At 48.0% G+C, this 27403-nt stretch overlaps 1 protein-coding gene across 11 annotated transcripts in view; it reads left to right on the top strand.

The window, feature by feature from the left end:
- The window catches only part of CENPC (centromere protein C), a 755709-nt gene that overhangs the window by 227546 nt on the left and 500760 nt on the right, over window positions 1-27403 (top strand). For 9 of the 11 annotated variants that reach the window (XM_063919914.1, XM_063919922.1, XM_063919921.1 and 6 more), the window contains 2 exons: window positions 16072-16129; window positions 16257-16277. In XM_063919914.1, coding sequence (XP_063775984.1) covers window positions 16072-16129; window positions 16257-16277 — 79 coding nt within the window. The remainder of the gene's footprint in view (window positions 1-16071; window positions 16130-16256; window positions 16278-27403) is intronic. The other 2 variants (XM_063919916.1, XM_063919915.1) reach the window with 1 other exon arrangement.

The raw sequence follows: 27403 nt of genomic DNA, 5'->3' as shown, positions 1-27403 counted from the left end.
GAGGGGGGTGGACCCCTTGATTTAAGGGGTCCCCACTCCTCCAGGGTACCCCGGCCAGGAGTGACTAGTTAGTGATTTAATGCCACGGCCGTAGGGACCGATATAAAAGTGTCCCCCGGCTGTGGCATTATCTCGCTGACTAGTGGAGCCCGGTGCTGGTGTTAAAAATACGGGGGACCCCTACGTTTTTTGTCCCCTGTATTTTTGGCACCAGGAACGGACGCAAAACCCTGTGCTGGTTGTGAAAATACGGGGGATTCCCTGTCATTTCCCCCCCCCCCCGTATTTTTACAACCAGGACCGGCTCAAAGAGCCCGAGGCTGGTTATGCTTAGGAGGGAGGACCCAACGCATTTTTTTTCAGGATTTTTTACACACTTTTGTGCCGTCCATGAAGTCGAATCCAGGACGCGCACTATCGTCAATTGGTCCGTTTTTCGACAGAGTGACTGTCGAATCCGTTTTTTATTCAATATGTCGAATTCGGGTCCCGGCGGGAGGGTTTCTGTCGAATTTAAAAACGGTCGAATTCCGTCCGGAATTCGACCGCAATTGCATATACCCCAAAGTCTTCTTAGTGGTGGCACTAAGGGCATGTGCTAATAATGATTTGGTATCAGGGCCTTGATTGAGTTGATTGGGGTGTAAGCAGCGGCGCAAGTTTGCGAGTACGCTCGGGTACGGAGTACCCATAAGAATTTGGCAGCGGGTACTCATTACCACCTGCCACACACTTTGCCATTACCACAATTATAATGTGTCACAAAGCAACAAGACCATGGTTCTTGGGAGCATGACGGCTCCTCCCACTTTGTCAGGGTTACTGGGAGTGCAACAGTGGCTTTATTTTCCTCTTATAATTTAGGCATTACTATATATTGTTATTAAATTGGGGGCATTACTATATATTTCTATTATACTGGAAGTATCACTATATATTTGTTATACTGAAGGCATTACTATATATGTTTAGTCTTGCCTCCAAATTAATTAGAAAGAAGGGGCTGTCATGGCCACGCCACTAGTGTCATGTAGCCACTCCCACTAGCAGCATGTGACCACGCCCACTTTTCGTCACTCAGTACCACTAAGAATATATTTCTACTTGCACCACTGGATGTAAGATTGAAGCCAAAAGTGAGTTGGTCACATCGGTGTCTTTTGTGTACAATGAAGTACAAATTTGTTGATCTTGTAAATTAACCTTGAGGTCAAGGAAAGTGTAGTTCATGAGGGATTCCAGACTAGATGAGGAAAATATTATCTATAGCTGTTCTCTGTGAGGTTAAGAAACAAAATTAGAAGTCCGTAGTTAACTGGATTCAAAGTAATGCATTACTATTGCTAGTGCCATATGTGACCCCATTGTGTCTCGGTGCATTGGAGGTAGAAATTCCCCTTGAAGATGAAGTAACTTTCTGCAGCGGGGTACACTGTGATTCCAAGCTGTAACTTTTACCAGAATACATAGCGCCGCCTCCTCTATATCCCCGGCTCCAGGCGCTGAAGCTCAGTTTGTAAGTTGGTGCCTGCAGTGCAGGCAGCTAACATTGAGGGCTGCGCTAGGCAGCCCTGAAAAGAGCTTTTTATGAAGAAAGAAGACTTCAAGGGGCGCAGCACAGGCACTTAAAAGTGCTATATGTCAGTTTGACATATCATGCTGTGGCTGCCTCACCTTCCCCAACAGCGCTGTGTACTCCCGCGCCCTTGTTGGCGGGTACTTACAGCGGAGGCGCTCCAGTTCAATCAGGCACACTCACTGCTGCTGCTGCTCTCCTGGATTGCGTTGCCACATCAAAGGGAGGAGGTAAGAGGGGGTCCCCAAGGCGGGACCTGCTGAAATCGCGATCCGGCGTAGTCTTCGGAGACAGACTGCGCGCGCTGGCGTGGATACTGTGGCAGTACAGGGACCCCGCTAGACCACCAGGGCATGGGGCAGAGGTCCGATTTCTTTAAATCCGTTTGCTATAGGCCCCGCAGTACCCGGTGGTGAAGTCCAGCAGAGGGGCTTAGGCTTTGACCTGTAGCGACTCCCCACAGCCCCAGGCGCCATTTACTGCAAATGTTCCCGCCCTGGAGCTGCATCTCTCTTCTACCTCACTCCCTGTCAGCGTTTGGATGCCATTACACCGCAGCTGCGCTGTTTCTGGCACTGCTGGGCAATGTCTCCTCTGTAAAGCCGCCTGCCTCATCAGCGCTGTGCATTTACAGGACACTTAAGTATTCTACATGTCATTTAGACAGTGTTAGTTAAGAACAAGTGCATAACTTCAGGGATATTTAGTACAAGTATCCTGTGATATACATCCAGTGTTATACTGTGTATTGTTATATCTGTCTTCATACATAGCTTTTCTCAGTAGTCCAATTAGTTAGTATTGCTAGTCCAGTGCAGTTTTATTGTTTGTAATAATTTCTGCATTGTACATTCGACTGTGTGTGCCAATAGCTGCTGTGTGATCTCTATTCTGTTTATCTCACACATATTGCTATCCATATATTTTGTACACTAAGTGCATCAGAGTTCTCATATAATATAGTGTTTCACAGGATATACTACTTTGGTATTTTTCTCTGTGTGTTTCAGTCACCAAATACCTCTTAAATTCTCTGTTTGTGCTCTGCTTTGCAGTCACACTGTACAGGGTTTTTTTTTTTTTTTTGTCAGGTTCTTTGGTTATATTGTACTATTACGCCCTAAGGTTACGCTTACAAATAATGTCTGCTAAACAGGGCGGTAGATCCATGGTTGATCCTGCACCATGCAGTGCTGATGCCACGGATTGCTCGGAGGAAAACCTTACAGCTGAGGGTTCAGGTTCCGGGGGTTCTACACCCCTCAGTCAGTCTGCAGCTCCGGTGGCACACAAAGACCCACCTTGGGCTGCTTTTTCTAATTTACTGACTACGCTAGTAACTAGACTTGCGCCCCCTATGTGATCTCCTGTGCCATTACAGCCACATATTATCCCTGTAGTTATTCCGCCTTGGACAGATAATCTGTCCACTCAGTTACAACAATTAAATCAGTATTTGTCTAATCAAAAACCTAACCCTCGCCCTCCTAGGACCAAGGGGTCATCTAAACGGGCGATTACTTCCTCACAATCCTCACACGTTTCGGATACTTCATACGATGAAGATGGTGTATATACTGACCCTTCAGACACTGATGCAGATGCTTCTGATGGGGAATCTATTACACAGGTGGAAGTTCCTGACCTCTTGGAGGCTGTCAGGCTGATTCTTCAAATTGATGATGACACAGAACCTCCAGATACCTCTAAGACACCCGATAAGTTCAAGCGTCAGAAGGTTGACATACGTCAGGAATTCTGGGAGTATCCAAGAAAGAAATTCTCTCTGTATAAGAAGATGCTAGCTCATTATCCCCTAGCTGCGGAGTTAAGTAAAAATTGGGAAACACCACCGCCGGTGGACTCACAGGCCGCACGTCTGGTGGTGTCATCTGCTCTGCCTGTCACTACTGTCACCCGTCTGAAGGAACCGACGGATAAGCGTCTGGAGGGTTACTTGAAGTCAATTTACAGACTTGCATGATCGGTGCATATGCCCACTATTGCGGCTTCTTGGGCTGCTAAAGCTATGGAAGCCTGGGTTCAGGAAGTTGAAGCGGAGCTACCGTCTGATTTTCCTGATAATGCTAGACAGTGTCTTTCATAGATTTTCTCTTACGTACTGGATGATGCTGGGGTCCACATTAGTACCATGGTGTATAGACTGGTCCACTAGGAGCCATTGGCACTTTAAGAGTTTGAGAGTGTGGGCTGGCTCCTTCCTCTATGCTCCTCCTACCAGACTCAGTTTAGAAAATGTGCCCGGAGGAGCCGGTCACAGCTAGGGGAGCTCTACAGAGCATCTCTGGTAGAAGTGTTTTTTTTAGAGTTTATTATTTTACAGGGAGGCTGCTGGCAACAGCCTCCCTGCTTCGTGGGACTAAGGGGGGTGGGGGGAAGGGAAGTAGTATCAGCCCTGCGCGGTCTGAGCCACTATCTCCGCTGACAGGACACTGAGCTCCTGAGGGGATCGACCGTTCCCCGCCACAGGAGATCTCTCACCACAACAGCATGCCACCACACCCTTTCAGAACCAGAAGATCAGTGGCGAGTCAGTCACCGGCCCCCCTAGCAAGCGGGGGGCCGGTGTGAAGATGGCGGTAACAAGGTCCGGGGCTCAGTGGTATATGTTGTGGCGCTTTGAGTGGCGCCCTGAGCCAGCGCCTTCACCCTACACTAACCCCCAAGCCTGTCAGGGTCCTTGGATCGCTGCCAGCACAATTTCTCAGGCCAGTATAATCTTCAGAAGAGCAGGAAGACAGCGCCATGAAGGGGGCGGAGCTTCTCAGAGCAGACCGAGCAGTGTTCAGTGCCATTTTCCTGCCTGCAGAAGCGAGAGCTGTCCCTCCAATTCAACTCCAGCTATCTCTTACGGTACCAGAGGGGTTGTAGAAGGGGGAGGAGGCTGTGTAACCTATTAAGGTGCACAGTCAGCGCTGGTTTAGGGTCTCCCTATACCTGAAAAGCTCTGTGTGTGGGTTGGCTCCAATCTTTGTGTCTCTCTTGCCATTCTTGGGGGTGAAACTCTGTCCTCCCCTGTGTGTGTGTGGAGTGTCTGTGGTGTCCATTAAGCTATTTCCAGGGACTCTGTGTCATATGCTGCAGAGGATATGTCCTCTCAGGATGATCCCACTCCATGTAATGAGGATTGCACTGTCTTAGCGCAGATACCAGCAAGGGAGCCTGCATGTTATCCTCTATTAAAACTATGATTTCTCAGATTTCTACTAGGTTTGCACAGAGTTAATCTGCAACTCAGGTTTTACAGAACTCTATGGCAGTTTGGTCCGGGTCTGTTACCTCAGGACCCCCTACTGTATGTTCCCACAAACGTGCTCTTGCCCAGATTATGCAAGAAGACATGGATACCGATTCTGACACGGCAGACGGGGAGGGGGATGTGCTGCGGGGGGCAGCATCTCTTGCAAAAAGGGGGCTGTTGATGATAGAGGCTATTAAAGATGTGTTGAATATTGCTGATACAACACCTGAACAGGTTGAGGAGGCTTACTTCACTTGACAATAAGAAAGCCTCGCTAACCTTCCCTGCGTCTAAAGAATTAAATGCTATCTTTGAGAAAGCATGGGAAAACCCGGAGAAAAAATTCCAGATCCCTAGAAGGGTTTGGTTGCTTTCCCCTATCGAGGAGGATAGGAAAAAATGGGAAAACCCACCCATAGTTGACGCGTCTGTGTCCATACTCTCAAAAAAGGTGGTTTTACCTGTTCCAGGATCTACCGCTAGTGTTCCTACTAGAAATGAAATAGGGCAGGGCGCCGGACTACGGGGGCGTGGCCACAGAAACACCCACAGACGTTTGTATAGGGGGCGTCTGTGGCCGGCGACGTCACTTTTGGTGGCGTGCCCAGCACCTCTGTCGGTGCTGGGCTTCCCCCAGCTCTCTCCCATAGCGTGAATGGATGCCGTGCGCATGCGCACGCGCACAGCATCTTTACACACTGGGAAGGCAAGAAGCGGTTGGCTGTTCTAGCAGGGCGCCGCAAAAGGTGCATAACGGATTTTGCCTTTAAAAAATCGGGCAGGGCGCGGCGCCCTACTAAAACAGCCTAGCGTGAACACTATACCGCTTTAAAAGAGCCGGCTGATCGCAAAATTGACACTATGCTCAAATCCATATACACGGCTTTAGGGGCAATACTACGTCCTACTATTGCTTGTTCATGGATTTCAAAAGCTATAGTAAAGTGGTTAGGCACATTACTTGAGGATCTGGATACAATGGATAAAAGTCATGTTGAATTGTTTTTACGTAACATTCAGGATTTTGCAGGATTTATGGTGGAATCCATGAAGGACCTGAGTTCCATGGCTGCAGGGATATCTTCCATGTCTGTCTCCGCTCGTAGGGGACTTTGGCTGCGCCAGTGGTCTGCCGTTGCGGAATCCAGGAGAGGTATAGAGACCCTACCCTACACGGGTCAGGCTCTCTTTGGGGAAGCGTTGGTTGCGTGGATTTCCACGGCTACAGCTGGTAAGTCTCCTTTTCTTCCCTCAGCTGCACCTGCTATGAAAAAACCCTTTTCTTCAGCTGCATCTCAGTCCTTTTGGACTGCCAAAGCATTAAAGGCCAAGCCGTCTAACACCATCTTTAGAGGAGGTCGGGCAAAACTCAAGAAACCTTCTCAGGAACAGAAACTTACTTTGGGTACGCCAAAGTCCTCAGCATGACGGTGGACCGTTCGGCCTGGAGGTTGGGCCGGTGGGGGGCGAGACTGATGCATTTCAGTCACATCTGGGTGTCGTCCGGCCTGGTTTCCTGGGTGCAAGATATTGTGTCCCATGGGTACAGGCTGGAATTTCAAGATCTCCCTCCTCACTTGTTCTTCAAATCAGGCTTTCCAGCTTTGCTGGCAGACAGGTCTATCCTACAGAAAGCCATCCAGAAGTTGGTGGAGGCACAGGTTATTGTAACAGTTCCTCCCCATATGCAAAACAAAGGTTACTATACAAACCTTTTCGTGGTACCGAAACCGGATGGTTCGTCATGCCCATTCTGAACTTAAAATCGCTAAACCCCTTCCTGAGGAAGTTCAAGTTCAAAATGGTGTCTCTAAGGGCAGTGATATCAGGTCTGGAGGAGGGGGAATTCCTAGTATCCCTGGATATCAAGGATGCTTACCTCCACATTCCGATTTGGCTGCCGCATCAAGCTTATCTTCGATTCGCATTATTGGACTGTCACTTTCAGTTCCAGGCCCTCCCATTCGAGCTCTCCACAGCACCGAGGGTATTCACCAAGGTGATGGCGGAAATTATGATTCTCCTCCGCAGACAGGGTGTGAACATAATTCCGTATCTGGACAATCTGCTGATGAAGGCATCGTCCAAGGAGAAGCTGTCACGGTCCATAACACTCACGTCCCAGCTTCTGATGGAACATGGTTGGATCCTGAATCTTCCAAAATCACAATTGGAACCAACCAAAAAGTTGTCCTTTCTGGGAATGATGCTCGACACGGAGGTGCAGAGGGTGTTTCTCCCAGAGGAAAATGCGTTGATAATTCAAACAATGGTTCGGCATGTCATGAAGCCAGCCTGGGTGTCAGTTCATCAGTGCATTCGCCTTCTGGGGAAGATGGTGGCCTCTTACGAGGCTCTGCAGTGCGGGAGGTTTTATGCTTGGTCCTTCTAACTGGATCTTCTGGACAAGTGGTCGGGATCCCATCTACATATGCACCAGAGAATACGTCTGTCGCCAAAGGCCTGGATTTCACTCCTCTGGTGGCTGCAATTGCCTCACTTACTGGAGGGCCGCAGTTTCGGGATTTAGAACTGGATCCTTCTAACCACGGATGCAAGTTTCCGGGGCTGGGGCGCAGTCACTCAAGGGGAAACCTTCCAAGGAAGGTGGTCAAGTCTGTAAGCCGGCCTGCCGATAAACATTCTGGAACTAAGTGCCGTCTACAACTGTCTTCTCCAAGTGGCCCATCTTCTGAGAAATCGGGCCATTCAAGTGCAGTCGGACAATGTAACGACAGTGGCTGACATAAACCGATGGGGCAGAACGAAGAGCAGAGCTGCATTGTCAGAGGTAACGAGAATCATCCTCTGGGCAGAAAAGCACGCGTTGGCGCTGTCAGCAATCTTCATTCCGGGAGTAGACAACTGGGAAGCGGACTTCCTCAGCAGACATGATCTCCATCCAGGGGAGTGGGGTCTCCATCCGGAGGTGTTCAAGGAGGTAACAGATCTTTTGGGTGTACCTCAAATAGACATGATGGCCTCTCCTCTGAACAAGAAGCTTCGGTGATAATGTACCAGGTCAGGGGACCCGCAATCAGTGGCAGTGGACGCCCTAGTGACTCCATGGGTATTCCAGTCGGTGTACGTGTTTCCACCACTCCCATTCATTCCAAGAGTACTAAAACTCATAAGAAGAACAAGGGTTCAAGCGATCCTCATTGCTCCAGACTGGCCAAGAATGTTGTGGTACGCGGCTCTACTGCTAGAAGAGCCGATGCCTCTTCCTCTTCGTGAGTACCTGCTGTAGCAGGGGCCGTTCTCATATCAAGACTTACCACGGCTAAGTTTGATGGCATGGAGGTTGAACACCAGATACTAGCTCGGAAGGGCATTCCGAACAAGGTTATTCCTACCCTGATACAGGCTAGGAAAGGAGTTATGTCTAAACATTACCATCGTATTTGGAAAAATATGTATCTTGGTGTGAGTCAAAGAAGTTTCCTACGATGGAGTCTCAACTGGGATGTTTTCTCCTCTTCCTGCAAGCAGGTGTGGATATGGGCCTGCGGTTGGGATCCGTAAAGCTCCAGATTTCGGCCCTATCCATTTTCTTCCAGAAACAGTTGGCTTCCCTCACTGAGGTTCAGACTTTTTTGAAAGGGGTTTTGCACATCTAGCCTCCGTTTGTGCCACCTACGGCGCCCTGGGATCTTAACGTGGTGTTACAGTTCCTCCAATCGGATTGGTTCGAACCTCTACCGGGGGTTGAGGTCAAGTTTCTAACGTGGAATGCTGTCACTCTGTTGGCCTTAGCTTCTGCTAGACGTGTTTCGGAGTTGGGGGCTTTGTCTTGTAAGAGCCCCTACTTGATCTTCCATGAAGATAGAGCTGAGCTCAGCACGCGTCAGCAGTTTCTTCCGAAGGTTGTGTCAGCATTTTATATTAACCACCCTTTTGTGGTGCCAGTTGCTACTGACTTCTCAATTTCTTCACAGTCCTTGGATGTTGTAAGGGCTCTGGAAATCTATGTGACAAGGACTGCTCGTCACAGAAAATCTGACTCTTTGTTTGTCCTGTATGATCCCAAGAAACTTGGGTGTCCTGCTTCTAAGCAGACTATCTCTCGCTGGATCAGGTTCACTATCCAGCATGCGTATTCTACGGCAGGATTGCCGTTTCCTACATCTGTTAAGGCCCACACTACTAGTAAGGTGGGTTCTTCCTGGGCGGCTGCTCGGGATGTCTCAGCTGTACAGGTTTGCCGAGCGGCTACTTAGTCTGGGTCGAACATGTTTGCTAAGTTTTACAGGTTTGATACTTTGGCCTCTGAGGACCTGAAGTACAGTCAATCAGTTCTGCAGGAGCCGCCGTGCTTTCTCTCCCATTCTGGGTGTATTGGTACATCCTTATGGTAATAATATGGACCCCAGCATCCTCTGGGATGTGATAGAAAATAGGATTTTAATTACCTACCGGTCAATCCTTTTCTCGTAGTCCGTAGAGGATGCTGGGCGCCCGCCCAGTACTTCGTGGTCCTGTAGTGGTTGCTTAGTTCAGTACTGCTCAGTTCTTGGTTAAGTACTGTTTAGTTTCTTGGTTAAGTGACCTTGTTCAGCTGTTGCTGCGTTTTCAAGCTGGTTAGCTTGGTTTGCCTTGTATGTGTGAGCTGGTGTGAATCTCACCATTATCTGTGCATAATCCTTCTCTCAAAGTTGTCCGTCTCCTCGGGCACAGTTCCTATACTGAGTCTGGTAGGAGGGGCATAGAGGGAGGAGCCAGCCCACACACTCAAACTCTTAAAGTACCATTGGCTCCTATTGGACCCATCTATACCCCTTGGTACTAATATGGACCCCAGCATCCTCTACAGACTACGAGAAAAGGATTTACCGGTAGGTAATTAAAATCCTTTTTCTCTAACGTCCTAGTGGATGCTGGGGACTCCGTAAGGACCATGGGGATTAGCGGGCTCCGCAGGAGACAGGGCACTTTAAGAAAGAATTAGGAATACTGGTGTGCACTGGCTCCTCCCTCTATGTCCCTCCTCCAGTTTGAATCTGTGCCCGGACGAGCTGGGTGCACTTTAGTGAGCTCTCCTGAGCTTGCTGAATAGAAAGTATTTTGTTAGGTTTTTTTATTTTCAGAGAGATCTGCTGGCAACAGACTCTCTGCTACGTGGGACTGAGGGGAGAGAAGCAGACCTACTCACTGTGGATAGGTCATGCTTCTTAGGCTACTGGACACCATTAGCTCCAGAGGGATCGAACACAGGAACGCACCCTTGGTCGTCCGATCCCAGAGCCGCGCCGCCGTCCCCCTCGCAGAGCCAGAAGCCAGTACTATCTGGTGTGCACTGGCTCCTCCCTCTATGCCCCTCCTCCAGACCTCAGTTAGAATCTGTGCCCGGCCGAGCTGGGTGCTCCTAGTGGGCTCTCCTGAGCTTGCTAGAAAAGAAAGTATTTTGTTAGGTTTTTTATTTTCAGAGAGCTTCTGCTGGCAACAGACTCTCTGCTACGAGGGACTGAGGGGAGAGAAGCAAACCTACTCACGGCAGCTAGGTAGCGCTTCTTAGGCTACTGGACACCATTAGCTCCAGAGGGATCGAACACAGGTACCTAACCTTGATCGTCCGTTCCCGGAGCCGCGCCGCCGTCCCCCTCGCAGATCCAGAAGAACAGAAACAGCAGAAGCAAGAAGACATCGAAATCGGCGGCTGAAGACTCCTGTCTTCACTTAAGGTAGCGCACAGCACTGCAGCTGTGCGTCATTGCTCCCACAGCACACCGCACACTCCGGTCACTGTAGGGTGCAGGGCGCAGGGGGGGGCACCCTGGGCAGCAATTAAGTACCTTTTTGGCAAAAAGAGGCAAATATACAGTCTGGGACTGTATATATGCCCGAGCCCCCGCCATTTTTTACACATTAAAGCGGGACAGAAGCCCGCCGCTGAGGGGGCGGGGCCTTCTTCCTCAGCACACCAGCGCCATTTTCTCTTCACAGCTCCGCTGGAAGGACGCTCCCCAGGCTCTCCCCTGCAGTATACAGGTGCATTAAAGGGTAAAAAAGAGAGGGGGGGCACATAAATTTAGGCGCAGTATATATATTAACAGCAGCTACAGGGTAAACACTAAGGTACAGTGTAATCCCTGGGTTATATAGCGCTGGGGTGTGTACTGGCATACTCTCTCTCTGTCTCCCCAAAAGCCTTTGTGGGGTCCTGTCCTCAGTCAGAGCATTCCCTGTGTGTGTGCTGTGTGTCGGTATGCCTGTGTTGACATGTTTGATGAAGGATACGTGGAGGCAGAACAAGTGCAGCCGAGTGTGGTGTCGCCGCCGACGGTGCCGACACCTGATTGGATATGTGGAAGGTGTTAAATGATAATGTAAACTCCTTGCATAACAGATTGGATAAAACTGTAACCGGGGAACAGTCAGGGTCTCAACCCATGCCTGATCCTACAGCGCAGAGGCCGTCAGGGTCTCAAAAGCGCACACTATCCCAGATAGTTGACACAGATGTCGACACGGACTCTGACTCAAGTGTCGATGACGATGAGGCAAAGTTACAGCCTAAAATGACTAAGGCCATCCGCTACATGATTGTAGCAATGAAGGATGTATTACACATTTCTGAGGAAAATCCTGTCCCTGACAAGAGGATTTATATGTATGGGGAGAAAAAGCATGAAGTGACTTTTCCCCCTTCACATGAATTAAATGAATTATGTGAAAAAGCGTGGGATTCCCCTGACAGGAAGGTGATAGTTTCCAAGAGATTACTTATGGCGTATCCTTTCCCGCCAACGGACAGGTTACGCTGGGAATCCTCCCCTAGGGTAGACAAGGCGTTGACACGCTTGTCAAAGAAGGTGGCCCTGCCGTCTCCGGATACGGCTGCCCTAAAGGATCCTGCGGATAGAAAGCAGGAAGCTATCCTGAAGTCTGTTTATACACATCTGGCACACTGCTGAGGCCAGCAATTGCTTCGGCCTGGATGTGTAGTGCGGTAGCTGCATGGACGGATTCTCTGTCTGAGGAGTTAGATACCCTGGACAGGGACACTGTTCTACTGACCCTGGCACATATCAAGGACGCGGTCCTATATATGCGAGATGCCCAGAGGGACATTTGCCTGCTGGGCTCTAGAGTTAACGCAATGTCCATTTCTGCCAGAAGGGTCTTATGGACTCGGCAATGGACAGGGGATACCGACTCTAAAAAACACATGGAGGTTTTACCTTATCAGGGTGAGGAATTGTTTGGGGACGGTCTCTCGGACCTAGTTTCCACAGCTACGGCTGGGAAGTCAAATTTCTTGCCTTATGTCCCTCCACAACCTAAGAAAGCACCGTATTACCAAATGCAGTCCTTTCGTTCTCAGAGGAGCAAGAAGGTCAGAGGTGCGTCCTTTCTTGCCAGAGGCAGGGGTAGAGGAAAAAAGCTGCACCATGCAGTTAGTTCCCAGGAACAAAAGTCTTCCCCGGCTTCCACTAAATCCACCGCATGACGCTGGGGCTCCACAGGCGGAGCTAGGAGCCGTGGGGGCGCGTCTCCGACTTTTCAGCCACCAGTGGGTTCGCTCACAGATTGATCCTTGGGCTATACAAATTGTGTCTCAGGGATACAAGCTGGAATTCGAGGTGATGCCCCCTCACCGTTACCTAAAATCGGCCTTACCAACTTCCCCCATGGAAAGGGAAATAGTGTTGGAGGCAATTCACAAACTTTTTCTCCAGCACGTGGTGGTAGAGGTCCCCCCCCTTCAACGGGGAAGGGGCTACTATTCCACTATGTTTGTGGTACCGAAACCGGACGGTTCGGTCAGACCCATTTTAAATTTAAAATCCCTGAACATTTATCTGAAGAAATTCAAGTTCAAAATGGAATCACTCAGAGCGGTCATTGCAAGCCTGGAGGAAGGGGATTTTATGGTGTCTCTGGACATCAAGGATGCTTACTTGCATGTCCCCATTTATCCGCCTCATCAGGAGTACCTCAGGTTTGTGGTACGGGACTGTCATTACCAATTCCAGACGTTGCTGTTTGGCCTGTCCACGGCACCGAGAGTTTTTACCAAAGTGATGGCGGAAATGATGGTGCTCCTTCGGAAGCAAGGGGTTACAATTATCCCATACTTGGACGATCTCCTCATAAAGGCGAGGTCCAGGGAGCAGTTGCTGATCAGCGTAGCACACTCTCAGGAAGTGTTGCGTCAGCACGGCTGGATTCTGAATATTCCAAAGTAGCAGCTGATTCCTGCGACGCGTCTGCCCTTCCTGGGCATGATTCTGGACACAGACCAGAAGACGGTGTTTCTCCCGGAGGAGAAGGCTCAGGAGCTCGTGACTCTGGTCAGAGACCTCCTAAAGCCAAAACAGGTGTCGGTGCATCGCTGCACGCGAGTCCTGGGAAAGATGGTGGCGTCATACGAAGCCATTCCCTTCGGCAGGTTCCATGCGAGGATCTTTCAATGGGATCTGCTGGACAAGTGGTCCGGATCGCATCTTCAGATGCATCGGATGGTCACCCTGTCCCCCAGGGCCAGTGTGTCTCTTCTGTGGTGGCTACAAGGTGCTCACCTCCTCGAGGGCTGCAGATTCGGCATACAGGACTGGGTCCTGGTGACCACGGATGCAAGCCTCCGAGGGTGGGGGGCAGTCACTCGAGGAAGAAACTTCCAAGGGTTGTGGTCAAGTCAGGAGACTTGTCTGCACATCAATATCCTGGAACTAAGGGCCATATACAACGCCCTGAGTCAAGCGGAGCCTCTGCTTCGAAACCAACCAGTGCTGATTCAGTCAGACAACATCACGGCAGTGGCCCATGTAAACCGCCAGGGCGGCACAAGAAGCAGGGTGGCAATGGCAGAAGCCACCAGGATTCTTCGGTGGGCGGAGAATCACGTACTAGCACTGTCAGCAGTGTTCATTCCGGGAGTGGACAACTGGGAAGCAGACTTCCTCAGCAGACACGACCTCCACCCGGGAGAGTGGGGACTTCATCAAGAAGTCTTCACGCAGATTGCAAATCGATGGGAACTGCCACAGGTGGACATGACGGCGTCCTGTCTCAACAAAAAGCTAAAAAGATATTGCGCCAGGTCAAGGGACCCTCAGGCGATAGCTGTGGACGCACTAGTAACACCGTGGGTGTTCCAGTCGGTCTACGTGTTTCCTCCTCTTCTTCTCATACCAAAGGTGCTGAGAATTGTAAGAAAAAGAGGAGTGAGAACAATACTCATTGTTCCGGATTGGCCAAGAAGGACTTGGTACCCGGAATTGCAAGAAATGCTCACAGAGGACCCATGGCCTCTGCCTCTCAGACAGGACCTGTTACAACAAGGGCCCTGTCTGTTCCAAGACTTACCGCGGCTGCGTTTGACGGCATGTCGGTTTAACACCGGATCCTAGCAGAAAAGGGCATTCCGGAAGCAGTTATTCCTACGCTGATAAAGGCTAGGAAGGACGTGACAGCAAAACATTATCACCGTATATGGCGAAAATATGTTGCTTGGTGTGAGGCCAGGAAGGCCCCTACAGAGGAATTCCAGCTGGGTCGATTCCTGCACTTCCTACAGTCAGGTGTGACTATGGGCCTAAAATTAGGGTCCATAAAGGTCCAGATTTCGGCCCTATCCATTTTCTTTCAAAAAGAACTGGCTTCACTGCCTGAGGTTCAGACGTTTGTTAAGGGAGTGCTGCATATTCAGCCTCCTTTTGTGCCACCAGTGGCACCTTGGGATCTTAACGTGGTCTTGGCTTTCCTGAAATACCACTGGTTTGAGCCACTTAAGACGGTGGAGCTAAAGTATCTCACGTGGAAAGTGGTCATGCTGTCAGCTAAAGTATCTCACGTGGAAAGTGGTCATGCCTCAGCTAGGCGTGTGTCAGAATTGGCGGCTTTGTCATGTAAAAGCCCCTATCTGGTTTTCCATATGGACAGGGCAGAATTGCGAACTCGTCCGCAGTTTCTGCCAAAGGTGGTGTCATCTTTTCATCTGAACCAACCCATTGTGGTGCCTGCTGCTACTCGTGACTTGGAGGATTCCAAGTTGCTTGATGTGGTCAGGGCTTTGAAGATCTATGTTGCCAGGACGGCTGGAGTCAGGAAGACTGACTCACTGTTTATCCTGTATGCATCCAACAAGCTGGGTGCTCCTGCTTCAAAGCAAACCATTGCTCGCTGGATCTGTAACACGATTCAGCAGGCTCATTCTGCGGCTGGATTGCCGCATCCAAAATCAGTAAAAGCCCATTCCACAAGGAAGGTGGGCTCTTCTTGGGCGGCTGCCCGAGGGGTCTCGGCATTACAGCTTTGCCGAGCTGCTACTTGGTCGGGTTCAAACACATTTGTAAAGTTCTACAAGTTTGATACCCTGGCTGAGGAGGACTTGGTGTTTGCCCATTCGGTGCTGCAGAGTCATCCGCACTCTCCCGCCCGTTTGGGAGCTTTGGTATAATCCCCATGGTCCTTACGGAGTCCCCAGCATCCACTAGGACGTTAGAGAAAATAAGAATTTACTCACCGGTAATTCTATTTCTCGTAGTCCGTAGTGGATGCTGGGCGCCCGTCCCAAGTGCGGACTTTCTGCAATACGTGTATAGAGTTATTGCTTAATAAAGGGTTATGTTATGTTGGCATCTGTTGGTTGTTCATACTGTTAACTGGGTAAGTTTATCACAAGTTATACAGTGTGATTGGTGTGGCTGGTATGAGTCTTACCCGGGATTCCAAAATCCTTTCCTTGTAATGTCAGCTCTTCCGGGCACAGTTTCCTTAACTGAGGTCTGGAGGAGGGGCATAGAGGGAGGAGCCAGTGCACACCAGATAGTACTAAATCTTTCTTTAGAGTGCCCAGTCTCCTGCGGAGCCCGCTATTCCCCATGGTCCTTGCGGAGTCCCCAGCATCCACTACGGACTACGAGAAATAGAATTACCGGTGAGTAAATTCTTATTTTTTTTCCTCTCATCGTTATGCTTCATCTGCAACTTCGTTCCTAACTCCTATTTTGTTAAAATTGCAACCCAGTGTCTGTGTGTAAACTGTCTGTGGTGTTTTGCTGTGTCAGTGTTCTGAATAAAACGCAAAAATTGAAAGATGAAGACTGCACGCTACACCTCCGCTCAGTTGCAGAGTGCATCTCACACTGTATGGTACATCGACACTAGGTGTATATATGTGTATGTATATGTTTGCGTGTATATCGGTGTATACATTAAACAATACATAATATGTACTCTGTATGTTGTACACATTCAATTTCTAAGTGTACTTTTTTCTTTTATTTAGAGAGTGGGTGGTGTTTCTACACAAAATTCAGCATGTGATTCCCTACAGCATAGTAGAGGTTGGTATTTTATCTTTAATTTTGTGCTTAAATAAAACTAGTTAGCGTGCAGCATATATTCATAGTGATTAGCATTGCTCACAGATGCCATGTGTTTAATTGCAACTTTATGTGTGCCATTTGTTAGGTTTCCAGTTTCTTCCCACAGGTCAGTAAACTCCTTTATTGATTAATTGGTTACTTACAAAATATACCTTTATGGTATGTGATTACCAGGAACGTGCGGTGAGCTAAATGGCTCAGGAGGCACTGGCTAACCCCAGAGCCAGAATTCCATGCAATATATGAGCCAAAGGGTACATCTGGGCATTATACACAGGTGCAGCAGTATAAACTCCTGGAAATTTGGCGAGTTTTGATCAGAGATGAGTGGGAAAGTTACCCAGGTGAGGCACTGCCTCACATGCCATAGACTTTTTACTCCAGAGTTTGGGCTATAAAAATTATTAGAATAATGGAAAGAAGATATTTCAAACAAATTATTAGTATTTTTCATATACTTTATTCAGTCAAAACTCTGGTTCAAACGTAAGTATGATAGGAAAGGCTCTGCCTCACCTCACTGCACGTCACTGGTGATTACATGGCAGACCATTTAGTTAATACTGTAAACACCAATGTACTGTAGCAGGGACTGACTCGAATGATTACAAATGTTCTATGTACAGCATTGCAAAAACTAAAGGTTTTCTTCATAGATACAGTAAATTGCAGCATAACCAATGTAAATCAAGTGATTGCTTATCTAATATCTTATCTTAATATCTGGATCAAGAGTGCTCCCATATAGATCACTTTAATTCTTATGTGGGCCATAAATCAGACCAACATTCCTCCAACCATCCAACTATATTTGCAAGTATATTTATTTAATACAACTGAAATATCTCCATATATTCATTCTGTTTTTCTAACTTTGGAAATAAGGATCAAATGGGGTTTGAGGTGATTGATACTGTGGTTAAAAACGGGCAGACTAGATGGGCCAAGTGGTTCTTATCTGCCATCAAACCATGGGGGGTAATTCAGAGTTGATCACAGTAGCAAATTTGTTAGCAGTTGGGCAAAACCATGTGCACTGCAGGGGAGGCAGATATAACATGTGCAGAGAGAGTTATATTTGGGTGGTTTATTTTGTTTCTGTGCAGGGTTAATACTGGCTAATTATTTTTACACTGCAATTTAGATTTCAGGTTTAACATACCACACCCAAATCTAACTCTCTACTGTATGCACATGTTATAACTGCCCCCCCTGCAGTGCACATGGTTTTGCCCAACTGCTAACAAAGTTGCTGCTGCGATCAACTCTGAATTAGGCCCTATGTTTTTATTTTTCTATCTCCTTTAAATATACGTACTGACTGGTGTGTTTGCGTGTGTGTGTGTATATATATATATATATATATATATATATATATATATATATATATATTGTCCAGGGTTTAGCACTCCATGCTTACATCTTTCAGCTGCGTTGGTGCCCTCACAAAACGGGTAGAACAGATAGTTCAAATGCGGCACTCAAAGTCTAAAAACCACCCCAAAACTGTATGTGGAGTCAAATGGCTTGCATCAACGTTTCGTTTTTTTACATCCTATTGTCATCAGGATAAATTAAACAATACAATTACATAACTCTATAGTAGTGCACACCTCATGCGAATGTCAACGTCTGTACCAGGACTGCACAACCGTCCCGCCGCCGGGTTGCCCGCCGACGTCATTAGTCCAGGACTGTTCAGCGGAATAGTGAAAAACGACACCCTCTCCAAGGTGATGAGAGAAGCTATAAGCATACATAGACATAGTTCCGTTATTTCCATTAAAAAAGGCATAATGCACATACCAAAAAAGAAGCTAATTGCATGATTATAGTTTTAATTAGATCCAATGTTATTCCTTACATATATGCAAAATAATAAACAGCACTATCGAACAATAAATCAATTACTAAGCTATTTATACAATCACAAAACATCATCAAGCATGTTTAATCAAATGCAATTGATAAACCGACAGCCTGATTTTATCTGAAACAAGCGTAATATACACTTTTATTGAGACCATTGGGATGGAACGTATTTAAACGATGGATTCACTGTGCCTCGCATCTCCGCAATTGAATAGAGCAGTCACCCCCCATCATTCTACAGGGCACAGTGTCAATCATTGTGTACCTCAGACTATTCAAGGGATGATTGTGCTCCGCAAAATGTCGTGCGACGGGTTGGTCGCTTGCGCCTTAGGCTATAGCCAAACGTGTGGCTGCGCGATGGTTCCCCATGCGTTCCTTAAGTTTTCTCTTAGTTTTTCCTACATAATTCATGCCGCAAGGGCATAAAATCTGGTACACCACTGTCTGTCTCTCTCTCTCTCTCTCTCTCTCTCTCTCTCTCTCAATAAGGATCAAATAGGGTTTGAGGTGATACTGTGGTTAAAAAAGAGGCAGACTAGATGGGCCAAGTGGTTCTTATCTGCCATCAAATTCTAGGTATCTAGCTTTCTATCGTCTTTCAATATACATACACTGTATATATGTTTGTGGGCAAGGTGTCACTCATGGCATAATATGACAATAACTATCTCAGGAGACTTAACTCAATTATCTCTAACGTCCTAGAGGATGCTGGGGACTCCGTAAGGACCATGGGGAATATACGGGCTCCGCAGGAGATAGGGCACTTTAAGAAAGCTTTGGATTCTGGGTGTGCACTGGCTCCTCCCTCTATGTCCCTCCTCCAGACCTCAGTTTTACACTGTGCCCAGAGGATGAAGGGCGCACTGCAGGGAGCTCTCTTGAGTTCTTTGCTACAGAAAGCATTTTTGTTTGGATTTTTACTTTTTCACAAGGGAACACTGCTGGCAACAGGCTCCCTGCATCGAGGGACTGAGGAGAGAGGGGCAGACCTACTTAGCTGATAGGATCTGCTTCCTCGGCTACTGGACACCATTAGCTTCAGAGGGGGTGAACACAGGTTCGTCCTGGGCGTCCACCCCCGGAGCCACGCCGCCGTTCTCCTCACAGAGCCAGAAGAACAGTAGCAAGAAGACGTCTCAGGCGGCAGAAGCCTTCAGCTTCACAGAGGTAACGCACATCACTGCAGCTGTGCGTCATTGCTCCACATCACCTCACACACTCCGGTCACTGTATGGGCGCAGGGGGGGGGGGGGGGGGGCGCGCGCCCTGGGCAGCAAAAATAACACCTCTTAGATGGCAAATAGATATATACATGTACAGCTGGGCACTGTACATGTATATAATTGAGCCCCCGCCATTTTACACGATTTTGAGCGGGACAGAAGCCCGCCGCCGAGGGGGCGGGGCTTCTCCCTCAGCACTCACCAGCGCCATTTCTCTCTCCACAGAACGCTGAGAGGAAGCTCCCCGGACTCTCCCCTGCTTACACACGGTGAAGGGAGTTTAAAAAGAGAGGGGAGGGGGGGCACATAATTGGCGGAATAAAGTATAATACAGCGCTGCTGGGGAAAAGCATTCTGTGTTGGTCTCCAGGTTGTTGCGCTGGGGTGTGTGCTGGCATACTCTCTCTCCGTCTATCCAAAGGGCCTTTCAGGGGATACTGTCTTCAGAAAAAGTTTCCCTGGGTGTGTGCAGTGTGTCGGTACGTGTGTGTCGACATGTTTGATGAGGAAGGCTCGCTTTATGTGGAGGGGGAGTGCTTGAATGTCAGGTCGCTGTCGGCAACGCCGACACCGGACTGGGTGGATATGCTGAATGTCTTGAATGCAAATGTAAATCTCCTGCATAAAAGATTAGACAAGGCTGAAGCTAGGGATCAGTCAGGTAGCCAGTCCGTGCCTGTCCCTGTGGCGCCAGGACCTTCAGGGTCTCAAAAGCGCCCCATATCCCAGGTCGCTGACACAGATACCGACACAGATACTGACTCTAGTGTCGACTATGAGGATGCAAAATTACAGCCGAAGGTGGCAAAAGGTATTAGGTACATGATTATTGCCATAAAAGAGGTTTTGCATATCACGGAGGAACCCCCTGTCCCTGACACGAGGGTTCACATGTATAAAGGGAAAAAGCCTGAGGTCACGTTTCCGTCCTCATTTGAGCTAAGCAAATTATGCGAAAAGGCTTGGGAATCTCCGGATAGGAGAGTCCATGTTCCCAAAAGGATTCTCATGGCGTATCCTTTTCCACAGAAGGATCGGATACGATGGGAATCTGCGCCTAAAGTAGACAAGGCGCTGACACGCTTATCCAAGAAGGTGGCACTGCCTTCTCCGGATACTGCTTCCCTCAAGGATCCTGCTGATCGCAAGCAGGAAATTACCATGAAGCACATTTACACACATTCAGGAACTATAGTTAGGCCGGCCATGGCGTCGGCCTGGGTTTGTAGTGCTGTCGTGGCATGGGCAGACTCCTTATCTACGGAGATGGACACCTTAGATAGGGATACCATTCTAATGACCATGGAGCATATCAGAGATGCTGCCTTGTATATAAGGGATGCTCAGAGAGACATTTGTTTACTAAGCTCTAGAATAAACGCTATGTCAATTTCTGCTAGGCGGCTCTTGTGGACCCGACAGTGGACGGGAGACGCCGACTAAAAGCGTCATTGCCTTACAAAGGGGGAGGAGTTGTTTGGAGAAGGCCTCTCGGACCTAGTCTCTACTGCTACGGCTGGTAAATCGAATTTTTTACCTTATGTTCCCCCGCAGCATTCTAAGAAGGTACCACATTATCAAATGCAGTCCTTTCGTTCCAATAAAAACAAGAAGGTACGAGGATCGTCCTACGTTGCCAGAGGTAAAGGCAAGGGAAAAAAGCTGCACTCGGCTAGTTCCCAGGAGCAGAAGTCCTCCCCTACTTCCGCAAAGTCCACAGCATGATTCTGGGGGGGGCAGATCAAGTGGGGGCACGTCTCAGTCTTTTCAGCCACGTCTGGGTTCAATCACAGGTGGATCCCTGGGCAATAGAGATTGTTTCCCAGGGATACAGACTGGAATTCGAAGACATGCCCCCTCGCCGGGTTTTTCAAATCGGCTCTGCCGGCTTCCCCGTCAGAGAGGGAGCTAGTGTTAGTGGCAATTCACAAATTGTACATTCAACAGGTGAGGGTTATTATTCATCCCTGTTTGTGGTACCGAAACCGGACGGTTCGGTCAGACCCATTCTAAATCTAAAATCCCTGAACCTGTACTTGAAGAGGTTCAAGTTCAAAATGGAATCGCTCAGAATGGTCATCGCCAGCCTGGAGGGAGGGGATTGGATGGTGTCCCTGGACATAAAGGATGCGTACCTTCATGTTCCGATTTCCCCCCCTCACGAGGTTGTCAAAGTCAGAAAAATATCACGCTACACACTGCCATATTTGCACCTCATGCGAGTGCCTGTTGCACGTTCATGAGCCCTGCCGTGCGTGCGCATACTCGCCGCTGCGGGCACCCGCAGGCGCACGGTGTGCGCATTTACGGTAAAGTTTATGTGCGTCTAGCGGGCGACTCGTTCGTTACATATTTTAACTATATAATGTATTTTGTAGATCATGGTCCCCTTGATAGATTCTGAAAGTTTAGTTAAGGTAGCATGTTCATAGACAGAGAGATCCCTCTTTGTTTGATACGAAGGGTCAGACATGGGTCATACAGTGGTGTTTAGTATCCATCGGAAGAGTATTTAATTAGCAATATTCCGGTGTTGGTTTGAAGCGGATTAATCGCTCGTGCGAATAGTTATGGACATAAGAAGTTTATGTCCATTTACTATTATTTGCACTTACTTATCCATGCGGCGGGAAAACTAGTTTCCCACCCACCTGAGCAGTTGGAAATGGTCTCAGCCCACCTGTATGAATCAACCTATGACCTTTTGTTATAATGCGAAGACGAATTCCTGTGTCCAATGAAAAATGAGATTGTAGGGACCATTGAATTGTATTGTGTGTGGGGCATAAATAGACAAGCCGATGATATCCAACTCACTCTCTTCAACGGTTCTCATTGCTGATAATCGGGAGCTGGATATCGAGGCGCATGCGATCGTTCCCCTTGTGCGTAAGTTTTCTCCGCAATCATATTGTCTTTATTGTTATTGTGAGCCATATCTCTCTCTATCTCTCTCTCTCTCTCTCCTCCTCTTTCTCTCTCATTTTTCCTTAAACGTAATTGTATTGTATTGTATTTCCTGTGTAGTTATCTGGTTAGTTAGTCTATGTTATATTGTAGTGTATGACTTGTATTGTATTATTCTTTTGCAAGTATAACATTCATATAAGGCGTTAGACCCTAAGCCCGGTATTTGCGTATTTCTTATAGTGTTAAGTATTCTCAGAGCGTCGGTGACGCTCGAACAGCTTTTGAGTTAATAAGGTTACACCGTGTTGCATCTACACTCTATCATTTCACTAAGGTTTTCCTGTATAATACATTGTTCATGGTTTACATATAAAGGTTTAACATTGTGAGCGTCAGCGCCGTTGGTGATCTCCTCGTGGTCCCGAGCGCTCGCTACGCTATAGCGAAACATTACGTTAGTCGGCAGCCAATAGCGTGCCTGTCTGTGATCTCTTGGCCGTGAGCGAACGTGACGCTTGAGCGTCTCGACTACGGCTAAGCGATTGTTACGCAACGTGCGTACCCTTACGGTATTCCATACGTCAATAGCGTACAGTGTTCTTAGACCTCTTAAAGGGTTTTAAGTAAGATAAATATTTAGCTTTATCAAGGTGTTTCTGAGATTTGCAGTACAGGATTGTCACTACCAATTTCAGACGTTGCCGTTTGGGCTTTCCACGGCCCCGAGAATTTTCACCAAGGTAATGGCGGAAATGATGGTGCTTCTTATAAAAACGAGATCTCGGGAGAATCTCCTTATAAAGGCGAGATCTCGGGAAAAGTTGCTGGACAGCGTGCCTCTGTCCGTGAAGACGTTGCAGATGCACGGCTGGATTCTCAATTTACCGAAATCCCAGCTAGTACCTGCAACGCGTCTGACCTTTTTGGGCCTGATTCTAGACACAGACCAAAAAAGAGTTTTTCTTCCGGTGGAGAAGGCTCAGGAGCTCATATCCCTGGTCAGGAACCTTTTAAAGCCAAAAAAGGTTTCGGTGCATCATTGCACAAAGGTTCTGGGGAAGATGGTGGCTTCATACGAGGCCATCCCCTTCGGCAGGTTCCATGCGAGGACTTTCCAATGGGACCTATTGGACAAATGGTCTGGGTCCCATCTACATATGCAGAAACGGATCACCCTGTCTCCCAGGGCCAGGGTATCTCTCCTGTGGTGGCTGCACAGTGCTCACCTCCTAGAGGGTCGCAGGTTCGGCATTCAGGACTGGATCCTGGTGACCACGGTCGCGAGCCTCCGAGGTTGGGGGGCTGTCGCACTGGGAAGAAATTTCCAAGGTCTCTGGTCAAGCCTAGAGACTTGTCTCCACATCAATGTCCTGGAGTTAAGGGCCATTTACAACGCCCTATGCCAGGCGGAGGAGTGGCTTCAGAACAATCTGGTTCTGATTCAGTCGGACAATATCACGCCAGTGGCTCATGTAAACCGCCAAGGCGGCACAAGGAGCAGAGTGGCCATGACAGAGGCGACCAGGATTCTGCGCTGGGCGGAAGGCCATGTAAGCGCACTATCAGCAGTGTTCATCCCGGGGGTGGACAACTGGGAGGCGGACTTCCTCAGCAGGCACGACCTGCATCCGGGAGAGTGGGAACTTCATCAAGAAGTCTTCACACAGATCGTGGATCGCTGGGGACTGCCTCAAATAGACATGATGGCGTCCCGTCTCAACAAAAAGCTAAAGAGGTTTTGCGCCATGTCAAGAGACCCTCAGGCGGTAACGGTAGATGCTCTGGTGACACCATGGGTGTTCAGATCGGTCTATGTGTTTCCTCCTCTGCCTCTCATACCCAAGGTGTTGAGATTAATAAGACTAAGAAGGGTCAGAACAATTCTCATTGTTCCAGATTGGCCAAGGAGGACTTGGTATCCGGATCTGCAAGAGTTGCTCACAGAAGATCCGTGGCCTCTTCCTCTAAGGCAGGACCTGCTGCAGCAGGGGCCCTGTCTGTTCCAAGACTTACCGCGGCTGCGTTTGACGGCATGGCGGTTGAACGCCGGACCCTAGCTGAAAAGGGATTCCGGAGGAGGTCATTCCTACCCTGATCAAGGCTAGGAAGGATGTGTCATCGAAACATTATCACCGTATATGGCGGAAATATGTTTCTCGGTGTGAGGCCAGAGCTGCTCCTACGGAGGAGTTCCATTTGGGCCGTCTGCTTCACTTCCTTCAAACGGGAGTGAATTTGGGCCTAAAATTAGGGTCCATAAAGGTCCAAATTTCGGCCTTATCCATTTTCTTTCAAAGAGAATTGGCTTCTCTTCCTGAAGTACAGACTTTTGTGAAGGAAGTGCTGCATATTCAGCCTCCCTTTGTACCTCCGGTGGCGCCTTGGGATCTTAACGTGGTATTAAGTTTCCTCAGGTCACCTTGGTTTGAACCACTCAAAACTGTGGAGTTGAAATACCTCACTTGGAAAGTGGTCATGTTGTTGGCCTTAGCTTCTGCAAGGCGTGTTTCAGAATTAGCGGCTTTATCATATAAAAGCCCATACCTGATTTTTCACGTGGATAGGGCAGAATTGAGGACTCGTCCTCAATTTCTGCCCAAGGTGGTCTCATCTTTTCATATGAACCAACCTATTGTCGTGCCTGTGGCTACACAGGACTTGGAGGACTCCGAGTTCCTGGATGTGGTCAGGGCTTTGAAGATTTCCGTGACCAGAACAGCTAGGATCTGGAAGACTGAAGCTCTGTTTGTTCTGTATGCGGCCAACAAGGTTGGCGCTCCTGCTTCAAAGCAGACAATTGCTCGCTGGATCTGTAACACGATTCAGCAGGCGCATTCTACGGCAGGATTGCCATTGCCTAAATCGGTTAAGGCCCATTCCACTAGGAAGGTGGGCTCTTCTTGGGCGGCTGCCCGAGGTGTCTCGGCACTACAACTGTGCCGAGCTGCTACTTGGTCGGGGTCAAACACCTTTGCAAAGTTCTATAAGTTTGATACCCTGGCTGAGGAGGACCTCATGTTTGCTCAATCGGTGCTGCAGAGTCATCCGCACTCTCCCGCCCGTTTGGGAGCTTTGGTATAATCCCCATGGTCCTTACGGAGTCCCCAGCATCCACTAGGACGTTAGAGAAAATAAGAATTTACTCACCGGTAATTCTATTTCTCGTAGTCCGTAGTGGATGCTGGGCGCCCGTCCCAAGTGTGCGGACTTTCTGCAATACGTGTATAGAGTTATTGCTTAATAAAGGGTTATGTTATGTTGGCATCTGTTGGTTGTTCATACTGTTAACTGGGTAAGTTTATCACAAGTTATACGGTGTGATTGGTGTGGCTGGTATGAGTCTTACCCGGGATTCCAAAATCCTTTCCTTGTAATGTCAGCTCTTCCGGGCACAGTTTCCTTAACTGAGGTCTGGAGGAGGGGCATAGAGGGAGGAGCCAGTGCACACCAGATAGTACTAAATCTTTCTTTAGAGTGCCCAGTCTCCTGCGGAGCCCGCTATTCCCCATGGTCCTTGCGGAGTCCCCAGCATCCACTACGGACTACGAGAAATAGAATTACCGGTGAGTAAATTCTTATTTTTAGTCCCCAGCATCCTCTAGGACGTTAGAGAAAATTGGATTTTACTTACCGGTAAATCTATTTCTCGTAGTCCGTAGAGGATGCTGGGCGCCCGTCCCAAGTGCGGACTTCTTCTGCAAGACTTGTATATAGTTATTTGCTTACATAAGGGTTATGTTATAGTTGGTCGGTCTTGAACCAAGGCTATGTTACTTGTTCATACTGTTAACTGGGTAGTTTATCACAGGTTATACGGTGTGATTGGTGTGGCTGTTATGAATCTCGCCCTTAGGTTACATAAATCCTTTCCGCGTACTGTTCATATCCTCTGGGCACAGTTTCTCTAACTGAGGTCTGGAGGAGGGACGTAGAGGGAGGAGCCAGTGCACACCCAGAATCCAAAGCTTTCTTAAAGTGCCCTTTCTCCTGCGGAGCCCGTCTATTCCCCATCGTCCTTACGGAGTCCCCAGCATCCTCTACGGACTACGAGAAATAGATTTACCGGTAAGTAAAATCCTATTTTTAAATTTCTATTATGACATTTTCAGCAGGAGTACTCCTGATGAATAAACTTCTCGGTGAAGTCACATTATTATGACTAACTCCTACATTAGTAGAAACAGAAAATAAGTTTTGTAAGTGTTAGACAAAAAAAGAGTACAACTAGCTACAGGATACCCTGATGAAAAGTAACAAAGTAGCATAGTAAGTGAATGAATACACTATGGTATTGGGAGAAAATGAGTTGCTATATAAATTTTAGATAAAGGAAAAGATCTCCTGGAATTAACAAATAGAAAAACACATCTGTGTAAAACACATTGAACATGGTTGTGTAATATGAGGCTGACTGTTAATGTCACAGGCAAGGGTATCCGTTCACATGGTCGACAGTCATTAGGTCGACATTGACATGGTCGACATGGACACATGGTCGACACATGAAAATGGTTGACACATGAAAAGGTCGACATGAGTTTTTTAACTTTTTTTTTTCTTTTGGGGAACTTTTCCATACTTTACGATCCACATGGACTACGATTGGAACGGTAATCTGTGCCGAGCGAAGCGGTAGCGGAGCGAAGGCACCATGCCCGAAGCATGGCGAGCGAAGCGGTGCACTAATTGGGGTTCCCAGTCACTTTACGCAAAAAACGACACCAAAAAAAGTTAAAAAACCCATGTCGACCTTTTCATGTGTCGACCATTTTAATGTGTCGACCATGTGTCCATGTCGACCATGTCAATGTCGACCAATAGTGGTCGACCTAATGACTGTCGACCATAACATGGTCGACCATTCATACCGGAACCACAGGCAAGGCACGGAACTGTCACTAAAATGCTTGTAAAGGTAACATAGTCGTAGTAGTAGTAGTCATAGAACACTACTGGGCACATTGCTTACCATAGCCCATGGGATAATAGGGAAATGTGTGTCAGACATCCAAAGTGTTGACGTAGGGGTATATAGCAGTAATGCATGAAAACATGTCTCCATAATACTCAAGTAGAGTAGAAATTGGGGAGCAAAGATATAAAAGATTTTTTTTTACCTTGAAGTCCACTAGGGGCTAATACATTTTGTAAATCCACACAAGTTTTCTTTAAAGAGAGGAGGAAAATAATCGATCAAAAAGCATTTTCTCATACGCCCTAG

Source organism: Pseudophryne corroboree, chromosome 1, assembly GCF_028390025.1.
Source record: "Pseudophryne corroboree isolate aPseCor3 chromosome 1, aPseCor3.hap2, whole genome shotgun sequence".
Lineage (NCBI taxonomy): Eukaryota > Metazoa > Chordata > Amphibia > Anura > Myobatrachidae > Pseudophryne > Pseudophryne corroboree.
This window is presented reverse-complemented; position numbering and strand designations above follow the sequence as displayed.